The following is an 18,905-nucleotide window of genomic DNA, read 5'->3' as shown; positions in this document are numbered from 1 at the left end:
AAATGAATTTAGATGTGTTTTTAAAATTATCCTATAATGCCCTACATATAGAATCAACACGGAAAATAATTTTTAGTGGTGATTTGTTCACAAATAAAAGCACCAAAGAAAATGTGGATAAAGTTTAAATAAGTACCCTTTTATTTAAGGGTAAGTAATTTATAAGGAGGCCCAGTTTCCAGGAGCCAGGTGGCCACAGGATAAAGCAAGGCCCGAGTGAGCGCACGGGGGCTAGCACCCTGTCCCAGCTGACCAAGGCTGCCAGGAGCTGAGGCCGCCAGGACACTGGAGTTTCCTCTCCACCAGTAACTAGATGTGTGAGCAGTTAGGGGTCACGCAGCCTCTCTGGGACTGGAAGTCTCTCACCTGGAGAAAGGACGAGGCTGAGGTTCTAGCTCTAAGACTGCTCTGTGCGCGTGTCCGGGTACGGAGCACAGTCACAACCCCCCGAGGCAGCGCTTACTTGGTACTTAGCACAAAGTAAAGTGTGTTCTTCTGGGATCTGGGCTTTGCAGGAGTGCTTCAGGGACAAGCAACAGGGGAAGCGGGCCCTGCTGTGAAGGCAGGGTTACCCCCAACAAGGCAGCTCCACTCCCAGATGTTTTATAAACTAGGAGACTAATAAGGTTTTCTCTGGGGAAGAAAAGATTTTTGCTGACTTTTAATCAGTGGTCTAGAAAATAACATTTTACTTCTAAGTGCATGTTGTGTTTCAGAGTATTTTATTTGCAATACCAGGAGTAACAAAATTTTAAAGTAACACTAGGTACCTATAGGTATGTTATTTGCCCATATAGAGAAATAAAAAGCATCTCAAATTCAATCTTATGGAAAACTTAATATTCCATTTTCTCCCTAGGTACACGTAATTTCTAGACTCTTAAAAGACTAATTTTGGAAAAAGTTATAAAAGGGGGCACACCTCAAGCCCCTTGAAATTTTTCTGTATCAGCATTTGTTAACCAAGGAAGGTTGTTCCTTGTTCCACAGACTCACACATCAGGAAGATGACCTTACTTTCTACCAAGAAAATTATCTTTCATGTTACAATAAGACATTTAAAATTACTGCCATAGAAGTTTAAGCAAGGGCATACTTTTGCAACTCTTGAAGATATCAATACCCACATTCTGATTATTATCAGTTTCTACATTGTGTGACTTAGGGTAAGTCAAGTAGTAATATTTAAGAAGTCATAAAATCTTGTCAGTAGTCTGACTAGCATAGCCTCCTCGGTCTATGAGTCCCATTAAGATATAATTTTTTAAATTAATTTGTTTAATGTTCTAAAAAATGCTTACTGAATTGAATTAACTATAATAGAATTTCCAAATCACAAGTAAGGCAAGGATACAATACCAAAGATACAAAAAAGGGTTAGAAATTAAAAATCAGAACACTCAACAAAAAAATCAAATACGCACCACACTGTGTCCTACGTTAATAATTGGCACATGACATGCATTTTGTAGATAATCCTATCAAATATCCTTGCATGAACTTTGGAACTTATAAAACATACCTACCTTCAGGAAAGTTATCTAATATCAATGTATAAATAAAATGCCAATAAAACCCGCACACCACACGTAACATGCGATTAACACCAGTCATGCTCAAATGAAAAAACAGCAGGGAAAATAAAGGAGAGAGAAAATGTAGTAGGACACAGTTCTAAGTAAATAAGTCAATTCAATCTGAAGTCCCGATTTCTGTTTATTTCGTATTTAAGCCTTTAGCTTTTACCCTAAAATATAAATGTTAACACAGAAAGAAGTCTCCCTGCCCTGGATTAAAAGTCATTGAAATTGTAAAGCATCTCCAACAGTATCAGTAAAATAATTTCACAGCGTTTTAATAAATGACTTGTGTTTCTGTGGCCTAGCCTTTAAAATCATCAGCACTGTCAAAAGAGGTTACGTAGTACTGTTAGGTGTCCCTGGAGACAGAAAGTGCTTCTCTAAACTCTCATCAGATGTGTCTGTTTAGAAATAGCTCTTCTCAGGGTAGTTTGTGCTTTCCTATAGATCGGGTCAAGATAATCACATCGACATGCTGAATCACTATTCAAGGATTGCACTACGTTTTTTGTTTATGTGTTTATGTTCAGTCCTAACTTTGAGAAAGATTTTCAACATGAATGGAAATAGGATATTACAGTCTACTTCAAAATAAGGTGAGGGGCCAATTAAATGGTATGCCATCAGTCAGTCAAACCTTCAAAGAAAAAGGAAAAAAGGGAAAGTAAATGAGCACACACGGAAGGCGAGGACAGCCCGCCGGCAGGCTCAGCACTCCCTCGGGCACTCTGCAACCCTGGCGGCAGCACCTAACACCCCAAGGAAGCCAGCGGAAACCTCATTCTACCTCGGAAGGCACCAGCGTCATTCAGAACAGCACTCGTGACCAAACTTCTCTCAAGAAGTCATCACTGACACTGCTTCGGCTTCCTAGTTTCCATCCCTAATAGGAGACGGGCAAGTGGGGAGATGGCCGACACAACCCAGAGTCCCCAGGGCAGGCGCTAACCGTGCAGCCTGCTGACATCAAGATCCTGTCTTCCTCTTTGCTCACACCTTAAAAATATAAGAATATATAGTCATAGCAGCTGTGGATGATCAGCCACTTTTAATACAAGCTAGAAACCAAAGTTAATATTTACATGAATTATCACTATAACAATGACTTGGTTTCTAAATTTATTTCAGCTTCAAGGAAGAGACTGACTCAAAAAATAATGTTTACTATAAAAACAATTTCTGTAAAGCAAATCTTACATCCTCTGATCTTCCAAGTGAAACATGAACTGGGGGGGAATAATACAAGTTGAGTCAAAACTTGTTATTAAAAAAAAAAAAAGACAGTCAATAACTGACACTCAGCATTGTGCGAACAGTCAGCGGCCGCCCCTAATGGCAGCTGGCGGCCACTCTACCTTTGCTCGTCCCCCGCGTGCACTAGGCACACTGGACCAGGCTCCTCGGTGGCCGGTCCACACAGGGCCTCTCACTTCATCGGCACAGGTCCCAGAACGGATCCCCCTCTGACCTTTTTAATCTCAATATTTACGTGCATCATATAATAGGTGTGTGCACTCTCACACTTTCCCCTTAAATACCACAGCTTAAAATACCAATTTCAGCATAATTCTTTCATTTGAGACTAAATGTTCTATGAAATGAATGTTTCCAAGTCATTTAAATATGGTTTTATTGTGGTATGTGTAACAACCACCTATATACTCTACTAGTATAGTTTGCTCTCTCCTTTAAGAATTACCACTAGAAAAAAAATACTGATATAAATTCTAGCTACTTAGGTAAACGAAAAAACAGGATTCAAAGAATCAAATGAACAAAAACATCAGGCTACAAATGAACACAACATTTAGTCATCATACCTGAATATCCCCAGAGAAGTTGTTGTGCTAGAATATAATTAAATCCGTTCTTAGAAAAAGCCAGAATCGTCACAATTTTCACATGATGGCTACAGGAATTATTCTGTATCTTAAGATAACACAGTTTGCAGAATCTTACACATCATTATGTAAAAGAAAAGCCATAAACAAAACTCCAAACATAGCAGAATGTACATTTAAGATTTAAAGATGTATTTCAATACGAACTAAAACCAAACTATTAGGCATTCCTACCATTTGTCTGACTCAACTTTTTTTCTATTTATTTCCTCCAAAACCCATTGACCTGCTCCCCTAACTTCTGATTGTCACCCATTTGCTCAGGTAACCTAACACAGAAATCATCTAGACCTGTAATAGGAAAAAACAAAACAAAACAGAATCATCATTCCAACTCTGCAGCTCAAGCAAGGCACTTAAATCCTTCAAATTCTTTCAGCTTCAATGTCTCCACCCCTCAAAGGAGGATGATGATTATCTCACGATTGTGGAGAACAAATAAGATACTGACGATACAAGAAATCCTGACTCACAGGCACAATGGGGGGATCTGCCTTTTCGCCCTTGTCCCTGCAACACCATCCCACCTGGCCCAGCCGCGGAGGCTTAGCATCAGCTTGTCACCCAGGCACTGGGAGTACAAAAGAAATAACAGATGGCCCCTGCTCTCAAGGGTTCGTAGTCTGGCACAGTGAAAACGCGCCTGTGATCAGGCAAAGAGGAGCACACGGACGGCGACAGGGTCCGGGAGTGAAGCAGAGACGGCCCCTCAGGTCTGCGGGCCGGGCAGGGCCGGAGACGGGAGAGTGGGAAAGGGAGCCGCTTGGAGGAGGCGCGCAGGCTGAGGGCTAGAAGATGAAGGCGACGTGTCACAGGGCGACGTGGAGGAGGGCGCCAGCAGTCTAAGCAAAAGGAACACCATGTGCAAAACACAGGTATGAGAAAACCTTAATTCGGGTAAAAAAAATTTACCAAGCGCCCACCTTGAAGTGGGCGCTGTGCTGCACGGCGGTGACAAATCTCACAGGGCTCTGCTCCCACAGGGTGCAGGGAACTCAAGTTTGTCCATCTGCAAGCGCCTGTGGTGACGAGAACAGAAGAGGGACACCGAACGAGTCGGGGCCAATCACGGGACGCCCCGCAGGCCACACGAACAAGACCGCGCCTGTCCCGAGTCGGGATCCGCTAGAAACCCGTGAGCGGGGCAGGCGGTGATGAGATGAGGAGTGTGGGCACAGTGGCGCCGTGGCCCAGAGACAGAGGGCCTGCAGCACAGCCAGGGAAAGTGCGATCCCCAGACCCCGGAGACTGGAGAACAAGGAGGGCGAACGGGGGTTCAGTCCTGGGCATGGTAACGGGCGCCTTTCTCAGGAGGAAGGACCGGGCCAAAGGAGAGACAGACGTGGGACAGGATGAGGACCCCAGCTGGGAGAACGCCGACTTTGAGACACCTAAGGAACTCCAAGGGCAGAATGATAACAGCTGCCATTTCATCACCATTTCTTAGGAGCAGGTAGCGTGTTAAACTGTACACGCTCTGTACCCATCATCCGATCTTCAGAGAAACGCCTACCACGACTAAAATATTACAATGGAGGTTATCAATAAGCTGCCCCACTGCGATAATGCAAACTGTATAAAATTCAGTTGGTAAGTTGTGACTGCCTGCCATCCTCCGCTCAACCCTTATTCTCATTTCATTCCACTTCTAAGAAAGCAATCTTGCATTTCATGTAATTGAATCTTGAGGGCCCCAGATAAAGTCTTATGGAAGGATGTTCCTGTACTGCCATGATACTGATGAGGAAAGAGAGGCTCAGACAGGTCGGGTAATTTGTTCAAAGTCACACGATGGAGGAGTCGAGTCTGAACCCAGATTTGTGCGGCCACAGAGCCCAGGCTGGTAACCACTACACTGCACTACACTGCCCCTCTTGGGACTGGGGTGACAACTGAAGGTATGGAGACCATTACATATGCGTGACAGTGGATGCCTGGGGGTGAATGAGTGAACTCGAAGAAAGTAAGGAACAAAATGAGAGCTGAGCAAGGAGTTCCTGAACTAATCCCATTTAGCGGGTAAGCTGAGGAACGGGAATTCACAAATAATTCTCAGAAGCAGGCAAAGAAGTATAAGGACACCGAGAGAGTGGTATCATCAAAGCCAGGGAGTTCAAAGAGGGAGTGACCAGTAGTACCAAAGCTGCAGGGAGATCAGGCAAAAAGAACAGAACATTCCACTAGATTTAATAATTTTTAAAAAGTCAGGGCTTCCCTGGTGGCGCAGTGGCTGAGAATCTGCCTGCCGATGCAGGGGACACGGGTTCGAGCCCTGGTCTGGGAAGATCCCACATGCCGCGGAGCAACTAGGCCCGTGAGCCACAACTACTGAGCCTGCGCGTCCGGAGCCTGTGCTCCGCAACAAGAGAGGCCACGATAGTGAGAGGCCCGCGCACTGTGATGAAGAGTGGCCCCCGCTTGCCGCAACTAGAGAAAGCCCTCGCACAGAAACGAAGACCCAACACAGCCATAAGTAAATAAATAAATAAAAAGTCGTTAACTGGTGACCTCAGTCAGGCAATTTTATTGGAATGATGGAGAAGCAAAAGTCCATGTGCTGTGATAACAGATGATGAGAAAGTACAGACAACAAACACATGCCACTCCTTCCAGAAGCTGGACTAGGACGGGATGCAAGAAAGCAAATCAAAGTCAAGGACTGTTTTGTTTTCCCCCAAACGGAAAAGACGGAAGCGTGTAATTGCAAATGGGAAAGAGGCAACAGAGGTAAACAGCAAAAGTGCAAGTAGTAACTTAATATTTAGCTCAGGATTTTAAATGTGAAACAAGTGAAAGGTAAAACTACCACATAATGAGACAGATTTTGCTTGGGCTACAGAATTAGAGAAATACCCATTGCAGAGGAAAAAAACTTCACACTTCAATTGTATGCAGCAGTACTTTCAAAATTGGCCAATCAGATTTTACTGATAATTGGTAAACAGAAGTCCACAGTGCTTTGTGTCAGCAAAACAATCACACAGTCATTATTTAGAGCAAAAAAGATCCAATGTTGTTAGACATTTGGGATGTTTCCTACCATAGGAAGGGAGCTACACAGACGTAATACTCTCGGCCTCTCCCCTCCCCACTCGTAATTCCCCACCTGCCCCACACACCAGAAAGAGGAATGACTTATCAACCAGTCAGGGTGAAGAGACTCTGCCCCTGCCCAGGGAGACTCGTGGGGCAGGGCGTACCTGGGAAGGAAGCCCGAGGTCTCCCAGTGCCCCTGCGACTGGCCTGGCGAGCTCACCCGCCTCACTCTGGAGCGGTCACAGCACAAGTCCACCACGCGCCGCAAGCCAGGAGCCCCACTACCGGGATTATCAGTAACACAGGGGAGACTGGCGACGTCTACCTGCTGGATCCCTCTCTGTGCATCTCTTCACTGACGCGGCTCTCAGGAAAGCAAGGGTGTCATTTATTGGGTCCCCATCAGCCCCTACACATGTTTAATGTTTAATGTTCCCAAAACATGGCAATAAAGTAGTATCAGAAATAAATTTTTGTCTGGAACCAATGGTATAAAAGCAATAGGGAAGATACCCAGGAAGCAGTTACCCATCACCCATATGGCCAGATAAAAATACTGGAAAGGCTAGAGATCAGGATTATTAAATAATCACAAGGGTGTCAGGCCAATACTTAAATCAAGATAGGAAAAGCGACCACGAAGACAACTTCCGGGGTAACTGAGCCACACGTTACGGGCAACAAACACAGTGAAGACGTCCCTTCTAGTGTAACAGTCAAAAAAAATTAACCAGGAACCAGAGATAAAACATGGTGTTGGTATGATCCCAAAATAACAAATCAGAATCCACAGTAGGTGAGAAAATGAAAAGACACACAAAGTGGGAAGACTCAACGTTATAACAATGTCAAATTACCAAAGTTAAGAGTATATAAATTTAATTTGTCCCTAAAAATATTATAATAGGTACCCCATCCATCTAAGGCCAGAGAAGCAAGTTGTGGCCATGTTCTGTGCTACAGGGTACTTGAACATTTTGAGTAAAAGCAGTATGATTCTGCTGGTTTTCTACCCCTTTTACCTGATTTGATTCTGAATAACTTTTGACTGGTTTCCAAACCCCTGTCTACCTCAGAAACTACTGGCCATTAACAAAAATTCTGTCTTCAAAAGAAAGTAAAACCACACAATGAAATAGCACAGCCATGAGAAAGGATGATCTACAACTGTGTGCACCCACCTGGACGGATCTCACAAACTGAGAGTAAGTGAAAGCAGCAGGCAGAGTGCACACTGTGATTCCCCACACAGGGAGTACAATAACTCGCTGAATCAATCTGTGCTATTAAGAGTCCGGGTCACGGCTGCCATTGAGTGGACAGGGCTGTCACAGAAAAAAGGCAGCCAGGAGTCCCTGGGTGTTGGCAGTCCTCTGGTTTTGATCTGGGCGTGTTCAGTTTATAAGACTTCATTAGGCCTACGTTTAAGATATGTATACTTTTCTGTACGTACATTATATTTCAATGTAAAGTTTTTATGTAAGAATGTAATAGAGAATTTGAAAAGCAAGGATTTCTAAAACTTTGGAGCAAAGAATGGCAGAGTAATAGGAATCCACGTTTAGACTCCCAGAAAGGCTCCTCTGAACATGACAATTCCCAGTTAAGGAAGGGATCTCGATATTGGCAAGAGCAGTGTCCCCGGGACGCCCTCCCGGTTCACACCCGCACTCCCTTCAGCGTCACTCTGCTCCGTCCTGAACTCGCCTCCCCCATTCCAGCTCCTTTCCCTTCTGTTTACACGAATGAAGATGCACAATCATTACCTTTGAAAAGAAAACAGCATATAGTATAAAAGACACATCACAAAGAATATGCTTTACAACCTCAACTAGTAGGACAAATCTAGCATTTTTCAGGCCAATATCTAACTTAGAAAAAGTTCAGGCAACAGTCTTAAAAGAGAAAGGATGCTCACAAAAGTTGAAAGATAATACTAAACAGAACCATGGTGATTTTTTCCCCCAATTATTCTGTCTTTTCCTAAAAAGGATTCCCAATAAAGGACACCCAGCCTTTGCTACGACCCCAGGAGTGCCCTTTCCTGGCCCTGCTGCAGAGGTCATTTTGTCAGCCTGCATTTCCTCGACGCTGCCCCAGGACAGCCACACAGAACTGAGGAGGCGGGTGGTGTGAGGACAGAGCAAGGCTGACGACCTTCTCTCCGCGTATGCACCCTCTAACCCACAAGAGCGCCCTCACCACCACACAGGCTACAAGGGATGAGGCTGGGGGCACAAATGGAAAAGAAACGGGGAGCACTGAAAGCTGTAAAGCACTGCACACGTGCCAGGGATCACATCCATAAAGGCACACCACCAGACCGTGACAAGAGACACTTAAATACAGTATCACGTTCGGATTCTTTTAGATGTCAGAATCCAGCACTGACACATCTTAAACTACAACAAGTACATGAAGTTGAACCACATGGAACTGCTGAGTGATAACGTCTAAAATCGATAACTAATAATTTCCTATTGCTTCAACGTAATAGGAAACTTATACAAGCTGTCATTTTTATAAATACATATATTAAAAAAAAAAAAAAAAACTAAACAGCTATAATACCTCGGGTTTGGGCAGCTTCCTTTAAAGCAGCCAGAAGGTGAGGCTTCAAGTTATCCAAAATAAATCTTCCTTCGAGACCTGGGAAAAGGGACCTAAAAAGTGAAAGAAACACAGCAATTTTAATCTTCTAACAATTCTAAGATACAGAAATTCAATCATATAATTTCAAGCCAGTTAAATGTACTTACTATTTACATCAATTATAAGGCACACATCTAATCACACTGCAATACTTTTTGATCAAGTATTATCCAGGCTTCGCTTTTAAACATGAGGACATCATGCACCATATCCAAATCCAGAAATTGTCTAAACTTCTTAGAATAAAATTCATTTTATTTTCTGAAATGTCAATACACACCCTGAGTTATAAAGAATTACTTAGTATAGTATTTTAATTTAAATTAACTTCATCAAAATAATTCACTTTTGACTAACTGTAGTTATTATTAGCTCTTTATAACCATTCTCTTCTGTGTTCTGTTATTGGAATTTCCCAGAAAAACAACTGCTTGGACCCGCTCTTTAACTGGTAAACATCTGGATGCCTTTCACCTTAGAATGTAAAAATGTATCCTTTCCTATTTTAACAAAGCAGCTCTGCAAAAGTCACCCTAAGGTAACATCCACACTGACAGCTGATGAATTTCACAGCAGCCGACTGGAAGTGCCGGCAGGGGCAGAAGGTGGGGTCCGTGCATACCTGGGATAGTTTTCTGAGCTTATATAAACCACATCTTGATCGGACACAGACGAGGAGAAGGGGACGAAACTTCCGTTCTGTAGGGGCAGCAGCTCCAGCCCCAGCAGCTCGCCGTAGGCCTGGTCGGAGAGCACGAACTCTAGCAGCTGCAGCTTCTCGGCGGCGCTGGTGCCGCCCAGGTGGGCTGCCTTCCGCAGCACCTGCCGGGTCCACGCGGGCGTCACCTTCCTCACAGGCCTCATGCTGGACGTGGCGAGCTGAACGGCGGCAGCCACGTGGGCCGGGACCCTGACGACCTGCTTCCCTGAGCTCTGGAGATAGCCGAGCACGGACCTGGTGCATTCCAGACTCTCGTCCAGTTCCGAGAAGCACGCCTGCTCCAAGGGGACCCAGTGGCCGCTGAGGGAATACAGGACTGCGTGCTGGAACAGCTCGTGAAACAGAGGCTCCAACACGGGCTGCCAGTGCGCCGTGACCCGCTTGACGTCGGGCCACAGCTTGTAGATGACGTCCACCGACAGGGGCAGGTCGGGGCTCCTTCCTGCCTGCAGACGTTCTATGGAGTCTAAGATCAGAGTGGCGTAGGCTCTAGGGACGACGTTCAGGACGAGAAACTCATTCCACAAGGCGGCCGGGTCCCTCCACTGGTCCAGCTCTCTCCATTTGATGCTCCTGCGATTGTCCGTCAGGCCAAAGAAGCCACTGATGTGAACTGGGAGGCCTGTTTTGCTTTCCTCGCCAGGCGGTAAAGGAAGGAAGCAGAAGGCTTTCCCTGAGAACGCGGACGCTGCTCCTCCCTCCTCCTCAGCTCTGCTTGACAGCAGCGTGGCTATTCCAATGACGGGGACGAACTTCAACTCATCGGCCAATGCATCGAGCCTACTACTAATCCCTCGCCCACCCACGCCGTTACACACCAGCCAAGACGTCTTCTGTGCACCCCTGGCACTCTCATCTTCTAAAACTATATTTATAGGGTACGTGACACAGGTCACGCTGTTGCTGGGAATCTTCTCACAATAGTTACTGATGGCGGCTCCCAGGATCTTTACAGAATCCGGCCGCTCCTGGGTCAGGGCTGCACTCTCACTAGCACTCACTCTGAAGAGCAGCTTCTCTGTTCCATCGGCCTCGCGGACAAGTAAGGAGACGTCCTGCACGCTTTTCAGAAAGAGCAGCACCGTGCCTGCGTCCGCCCTGAAAGACTCAAACAACTCGAGAACCTTCTGCTTATTGTAGAGGTTACTACTGAGCTGGGAGGGCTGTAGCCGAAGGGGGAAACGGAAAAATGTTCCTGGAAAACTGCCATTTATAAACGTCTCCTTGGTGCTTCCAAAGATGCCAATAAATGGTGCAAACTGGTCTGAAAGTTCGCTAATTTCTTTGCTGTCATCTTTGAGATTCCAACATTGGCCTGATTCATGTGGACCAAAAAGTGTCTGATGAGGATCTAACATCCCAATCTGATCACCACTAAAGATACAAGGAACATCTGTAAAGGAAAATTCAAGTCATGATCAACTCTGAAATTTAAAGGACAATTATAAGTACAACTACAATAGATAGTTACTATCATATATTACACATGAAAAAGCATGAGCCACAAGATGACTCTAAACAGATTTATCTAAAAACAAACTAAATCTAGCTTTGGAAATATAATTCTTTGAGCACAAAAAATGATTTCTCTTTTGATTCAAAAAGTACCAGGCATTGAGAGACTTTACATGATTGTTGTGAAAACCTAAGATATATCTTCAAACACTTATTAAACAATTAAAATACGTAAAGAGAATTTGGATATTTACACTCTCCCCATAGCCAAGTGAACCCAATTAAACAGAAGAGAGTTGCAGCCTATGCTCAAAATAAAACCTCAACCACAGATTCTCTGAGAAAAGAGGGAAGAGAAAGAACAACACAGATTATCTGCAAGCACCGTGCCCTGGAGCGAGTGTGAAATGGGCAGTGACTTGAGGGCCTAACCTTCACACAAGACACAACTCCGTGAGGTCCACCTGTAATACGCATGGTCACTGACCACAGCCTCAGGTGTCACAACTGCCGACTCCTAAGCTCTCGGGTATTTTAAGTAGGAGATGTTACATCCACTGGCCCAGCCACCACGTCCACCAGCAACGCCGGTCCACGGCCCCCTCGTCCACACTCCCTGTTCCACTCCCACTGTTGAAACTATGTCAGGGAGGCTCCTGATGGTTGTAAAGCAGGACTCAAGAACTTCGCAAATCCTCAGACTAGAGAACAGCACCCCGGGTGACACTGTCCCACACAGATGTGCTCGTTCTCCGATAGCGAACAAATCCATGGTGAGAGCAGATGCTGGCCATCAGGGGAATCTCTAAACAATTCACTCCTGTACAACTGGCTCCATGCTTATGCAACTCACGTGTGTGCCCCCATAAAATTTAAAAACTACTACATGACACAGATGTGAGGAGTAACTCACAAATAGTTGAACACATGAATATTAATATTCGTATAATTGTTATATAATATTATGATTTCATCAGTGTTATTATATAACACATAACTAATATTACTTAACACAATATCATACAATATATCGTAATAATGTAAATGCAATTTAAAAAATAGGCTTACTAAATAAAAGTGGGCCATAGTGATGGTGACCCTATATCCCACTTGCCCAGGGCAGTCCCAATTCAGGCCAGTGTCTGAGAATAATACCACCTCTTTCACTCTCAGCAGTGTCCCAGTTTGGGCAATAAATTATATGCCACTCTAGCTACAGCTACAGCTCTGCCAGCTCAACCCTCCTTCTCCTGCAAGTTCAAAATGCACAAACGGTTTCAAACTTAAACGATAACAAGTGCTAATTTCATAAAAAAGTTTTATCACAAAACTACAGTAAATACTAAGAGCTCTGATTCTGGAAGAACAGTCATATACCCTTAGAGGTGTCTACCCTAAGAGTTTCAAGTATTTCCTACTATAACCATGAATCAGAAACCTCATATTCTTTCTAGATTCCAAGCATGATTTCAAAGTAATGGTTAAAATACTTGTAAGTTTAAAGAGAGTAAAATTTTTATGAAGAAAGTGAGAAACCAGAGTCATTTCAAAGGTCCTCTCCTTGTCAGTTATTCAATACCACTGGATATTATACTTTCTTCTTCCTGTTACTTACACCTATGTACAAGAAAATCTGTGAAAATCAGTTTGCCTGACTCTTACAGATTTGCAGTGTAAAAGTTTTTAGAGTAACAATTTTGTGTAGGCTTTCAACAGCTCACGTAAAATCTCAAACCTCACATAAAATGACTTAATATACTACACTGATTCCACCGGAAATGATGGCATTAACTTTTGCATCACATGAAGAAGATTTGGTCTAGTTACCATGGTAACTTGAGAAAACACAAGACGCACGGATATTTCATGGATATACTTCTTGCCACTGACAGAGAATTTGGGGAAAATGCCTTTTAAAACAGTATCATCTCTGAAGTTAACCCAATAAAGTACAAAACATAGGCTAAAATAATTGTCAGTCTCAAGACTGAAAAGCCAAACACCATACCTGTTATATGATAGACAGAATTGAACCCGATTCCGAATCTTCCGACCTTCAGAGGGTCGTCCTTCTTCCTGCTGCGCGCTACCTCCTGAATGCCGTGCCAGTCCTCCGGGGCGAACACTGCGTTGTTGTGCACGCAGAGAGCGGGCCCTGGGCGTCGGGAGGCACACGCACGTGTTGAGAAAGAAGGGAGCCTGGGTGATCACTTCTCTTACAATAACTTCCTCTACGTAACATTGCTTATTTGATGGGAAGATGGAAAGAACTGAATGGAGTGACTGATTCAGCATTACAGTTTGGTTGTTTTCATATTAAAAACAGAAGTTACAAATTAATGGTAAAAATTACCAGCAGAAGAAATATAGTATTGTTGACCAAAAATCCAAAAAGGAAAACTTACGGTATTTAGATACTCAAAACACAGGGCAAAGAAGAAAATTAATCACAGTGTACTACTTTTAAATTTGTTCCTAAATAGAATATTTATTTATTTTTGTGAATGGAATTACCTGCAAATGTATAAGAAGACTAAAGAAACCTTGTTAATATATTATTTCATAGGGTGAAAAATAACCCTTCTCACACGCCTATGAATTCAAGCACAGATATGGGGATGCTGGCCACAGTTTGCTTTACAAAAATAGCGTGACTGCTATTTGGAAAATAGTCAAAGTGGGGATATGAAAAGGTCAAGACTGCGAGGCTTTTGTAGGAAGGACAAGCACATGGAGGCCACCTCTGCTAAACCCAGGCCACAGGGTGTCCTCGGACACAGCAGGAAAGGGCCTGGGGGAGCCCCAGATTTCGCCACACTCCTTCACTTGTACCTCTTAATTAACCACATCCTTGAAATCCTTAGTAAAGTGAGAAACTGGGGAAGATCTCTGAGTTATCTGCATCGGATCTGACATTGAGTCTTTTGTCATCTCATTACATAAAAAAGAAACAAAAACAAGTTGAACTCAAGAGTTCTCATCTACAACACTAAGTGTCAGTAAAGGGAAAAAACTGTGACCCAAGAAGATGACACCAGCCAAGATACCGCTCATGTCTGAATGCGAGAGAAAGACCCTCAAACACCACAAGCATGGAGGGCTCTCAACAAACATTTGTTAATTAAAGAGATCAAAGATCATGTCCACTTCCTTCTGTATGTGCAAGTTTTAAAAAATTGTCTAATCTGACGTCACTTTAAAGAGCCTCTCTCTAAGTATGCTTACGCATAAACTCAGCTAAATAATCTTGTTTCACAATTTTTTCTTCTAATGAGGTGAAGTCAGGGCTGGAAGGAAAAACTCATAGACATGAGAGAATTGTGAAGCAGAATACTTCCAGGACCTCTTCCCGTATACAGTTCTACAGGACACTCCCCCAATCAGGATGACACCAGACAGAAAGCATTATGACACACACGAGCTCCTTGAACCCTCAGTGACTGGGGGCGGACTGCGTTCTCGCCACTCCACTCCACGGGGAGAGGCTGACAGGCAGCCGGCCTCGGGGCCCCGCTCAGGCACAGGAAGCACGAGGGGCAGGCCTGACACTCGGCACACCAGCACCCCACGGACGTGGGCCCCGGGGAGCCCCATGCAGGATCAGGATTCAGACAAAAGTCCCTCATATCTACACGGGGCATCTTTCGACAATGATTACATTAAATCACAGGCTCTCAGAGCCAGGAAACCTGACTGGTTTCACCCTCTCACCGAACAAATGAACGATGGGGGTGAGCTGACTTGCCCGAGATCATGAAGGGGGCAGGCGTCAGGGCTAGAATGAAAACCTCCTGACATACTACGTCTCATCCCAGCTCCTTATAGAATTTTAAAAATGCAACTTCCATATCACAAATATGACCTAAGAATAAATATATTTATTTATTTATATAATAAATATATCATAAATGCTAAATATTTAGTATTTAGATATTTAACAGTAATGTTGATTACCCTCCTAAATCATGAAACCTCTTTTAAAAAATATATGACTTACATCTCCTTAAAAATATGTCCAGGAAAGTCTGAACTGATCCTCCCTTTTCTCAATAACTTTCTACCACACACAGTCATTCCCAATCACCCTGCTGACTTTACAGCTGCACTAAAAGTTATGCATATTCTTCTCAACACAGCACTTCAAAGCGCAGGACTTAGGAGTCCTTACGTTGGTTATCATTTCTTACTGTCTTTACTTTCATTTTCCTTACTCACTTCTCTCCTTCAATCTTCCTTCTCACCCTACTTCAAAATAATTCAAGGGCACTCTCAAAGCACAAAGGAATACACAAAGCCACAGCCTCTAACTTCTTTCCAAATGCAGAGAAGTGTTCTATTTGTCTCGCTAATGATATAAATGCTCACAAGTTGACTGAACAGAATAAGAGGTTTATGTATTTACATTGCTTATTACTCTGAGTTTCAAGATTTTTATTCTTCGCTCTGTAAAAATACCAACTAGCAGAGACATCTGCCCACAAAAAGCAGAGAAAAACATCTCTTGGAGTTAAATACGCCAAGAAGTGAAGGACAGGTGGTAACTTGACTGTTCATTAAACACTGAATTGTAAATCACTAAAACTCACCTGTTAGTACATAAAATAAAACTTGTCCGTAACTAATTATTGATTCTTACCCTGATATTGTGCCATATCTTTTGACCAAAGAGTCTCTGTTCCATACTGAGTTTCATCATATAAAAATTTAACTTCTGTGGCCCCAGCATCTTCTGCATTCTGAATTAATTCCTAGTCAAGAAATACACCAAAAAATAATAATATTTAATAAAACAGTAATCTACTGCTCATCTTTGTATTTACCTATAATATTTAAAAAGTAATTACACATAAGTAAAGGAAACCCACTATTTGCATCATGAGCGAGGTCTTTGTACATCCTTACAGTTAGCAAGTGCTGATGTGCAGTCCTTCCACGTTGCTTATTGTGTAGATCTGTGTGCCAGCCAACTCAGTATAATTTTTCTCCCTTGGATATTTTAGTAGAATTCGACCTAGTGTAGTCTAATGTAAAGAACAGGTGCCAATTTCCTGGATGAGCTCTGAATTAGACCAAACCAAATCAAGGGGTTATATTTTAAATGGATGGGTCTTTAGACACAGAATAATCCACCCTGTATTAGCACACTCGTGAACCTCTAACTTTGGGGGGCACTATTTTTTACTTTCCCAGCACCCTGGAATCACTAACGGGGGTGGGGGGTGGCAGGGATGGGCAGGAACTGCAGAGGGCGTACACTGATACTACAGCCATGCCGACAGCAAAGCCTTCATCAGAGCGGGTGACACAGCATACCGCCTGCATGCAACAAGATAAGCATCGGACTGAGTGCGGGAACAGTGTGCAAATGAGAGCTGGTTGTGACATCAGGTGGGTGGTTAGTTCACCCCGTGCACACCAGAAGGCTGGGGACACTTATCCCACATGCCGTTCAACCCCAAACACGAACACATGACCACGCCTTTATCTACCTCCTCATCAGCTACAAAGTCTTCCTGTTTACACAACTTCCCATTTCTCATGGGATTTTTAAGACCCACTCCCACCCTATTTAGTCTAGTAGAATCCCTAAAAATTAGCAATCTTATTTACATTAGGGTATAATATAAAATAATATTAAAGGTAGAAATAAAAATTAAATAGGTAGCAAAATGCCAGTTTAACTTACAGAATGATAGCACTTTAGAGGCTGGATCTTGCTTTCATCTGGATAGCTACTTGAGACATGTGTATTTTAGGCAACAGAGATGAAGAAAACAAGATAACATCCCAAGTCCCAGATTCCAACTATCGGTCTCAAGTTGAACAAAAAATAAGATGGGGCCCTTCTTCTCAGGGGATCGCTTTCAAACTGATTCTGAGAAGAAGAGGCAGTGAATGTGCCCATTTGCATAAGATCTTGAGCTAGTCACTAAAATTTCTCTCGATCTATTTCAGCAAACATCACACAAGGTGGTGGCCTAAGTCTAGGTAATTCTAAGATTCCTATTACATCTAAAATGGTAGAATTCTACTAAAATATCCAAGGGACAAAAATCATACTGAGTTGGCTGGCACACAAATCCACACAATAAGCAAAGTGGAAGGACTACACATCAGCACTTGCTAACCCTACGAATGTACAAAGACCTCGCTCACGACCACTGCCTTGTTTGCCAACAGGATCTCTATCACTCATTTTTGAATTGATGAGGCCCTACTAAATCCTATCTTAAATTTATTCTGTTCACCTCTCTCTACCCCCATAACCCAATAATGACACTCTTCCCACCTTCACTTTCCTAATATCTCAATATAAAAATGGCTTTCAAATTAGCCTTCTGTGAGCCACTGGTGCCTGCTCTCAAAGATGGACTTAAACTGCCCCAGTGCCTCATCATTATTAAACTCCCTAGGGTACAGCACTCCTCAATCAGCGCCTGCCTGAGTATGACTAATACTTAAGGTAAGCTAAACTGACCTAGTGCTTATTCTCTAAAATTTTACCATCTAAACTAGAAAATATAATAAGAGCTAAGATATTGAACACAATAAACACTAAATAATTAGAGGAAAATGCATAATAATTCATCTACTTTTACACTTAATTAAGGAAGTTTATTAAGCTTAAACACAAAATCTAACTTTTGCAGTATCTTCCATTTGCATTCTTTTATGATTGTTCAGTTTTTTTAATGAGTGTATTCAAACTAAAAGAATATATCGTAAATAGAAATACTTAACTAAAACAATTATCCTTTTAAATAAACTCTCCCAAAAAGCAAACTTCTAAATCTAGGGGAGTCAAACAGGCATGGGTTCATGGCCCCTGAATGTGGGTTTTGTCTTATTTTATTTGGTCGGCTGGTTGGTTTGTAATGCCCCTGCACAATGTTTTACATAAAATTCATAAAATTACACTACATAATTACATAAAATTACCAAATAAATGTTCCTAGAGCAACACTGCATGACTACAGCACACTGCAGCTTAGGGGGTTCCTTTGCCTCTGAAACCTCACATATTTACATGGACTGCGTCTCAAGCCATCCCATCCAGCGTATACACTGCAGGTGCAGAGGGAAACAGACACAGCCATTCAAATCTAGACAAAATTCTAAAATGGAAATACTAACAGGACTTGTAAGTAATACTACTCCATCTCATTTTTATCAATGTAAATGCACACATGCACACACCCATACCTCACCTTAAGAATCTGTCCTCCTTCTGGATATCTTCTTAAAATGTCCTTGAGGAAATCAACAAGTGGGGGAGTTGTTTGACCAAATCGACCTGAGAACACGTGTAAAACACTTTAGAAGAAAGTCCCGTCCTCTGGCCTATTGTCAACGTGTTATTTGGTTCTGAGACACAATGAAGTTGTGCAAGTTCTGACTTCACACACTTCACTGCAGCCCTCTGGTACGAGGGCTACCTGACTAAACAGATTCAGTACAAAGCAAAGCAGATTCAATTTTATCAAATCTCAAGATTTTTAATTAAACTACAAATTAGGTTTTTAAAAAATGTTCAAACATATACCAAATGTCACATAAGGT

The 18,905-nt window shown here is 42.9% G+C and overlaps 1 protein-coding gene across 1 annotated transcript in view; it reads right to left on the bottom strand.

Annotated features, from left to right (window-relative positions):
- SACS (sacsin molecular chaperone) overlaps positions 1-18,639 on the bottom strand; it is a 30,461-nt gene extending 11,822 nt beyond the window's left edge. Inside the window, exons 1-5 of the mRNA XM_061170885.1 lie at positions 18,554-18,639; positions 15,982-16,093; positions 13,354-13,500; positions 9,792-11,283; positions 9,089-9,180 (exon numbers count right to left, since the gene is read on the bottom strand). Of these exons, the coding sequence (XP_061026868.1) occupies positions 9,089-9,180; positions 9,792-11,283; positions 13,354-13,500; positions 15,982-15,997 (1,747 nt within the window). The 5' untranslated portion in view covers positions 15,998-16,093; positions 18,554-18,639. The remainder of the gene's footprint in view (positions 1-9,088; positions 9,181-9,791; positions 11,284-13,353; positions 13,501-15,981; positions 16,094-18,553) is intronic.
- Between the last annotated feature and the right edge of the window lie 266 nt (positions 18,640-18,905).

This window comes from Eubalaena glacialis, chromosome 16 (assembly GCF_028564815.1).
Source record: "Eubalaena glacialis isolate mEubGla1 chromosome 16, mEubGla1.1.hap2.+ XY, whole genome shotgun sequence".
NCBI lineage: Eukaryota > Metazoa > Chordata > Mammalia > Artiodactyla > Balaenidae > Eubalaena > Eubalaena glacialis.
This window is presented reverse-complemented; position numbering and strand designations above follow the sequence as displayed.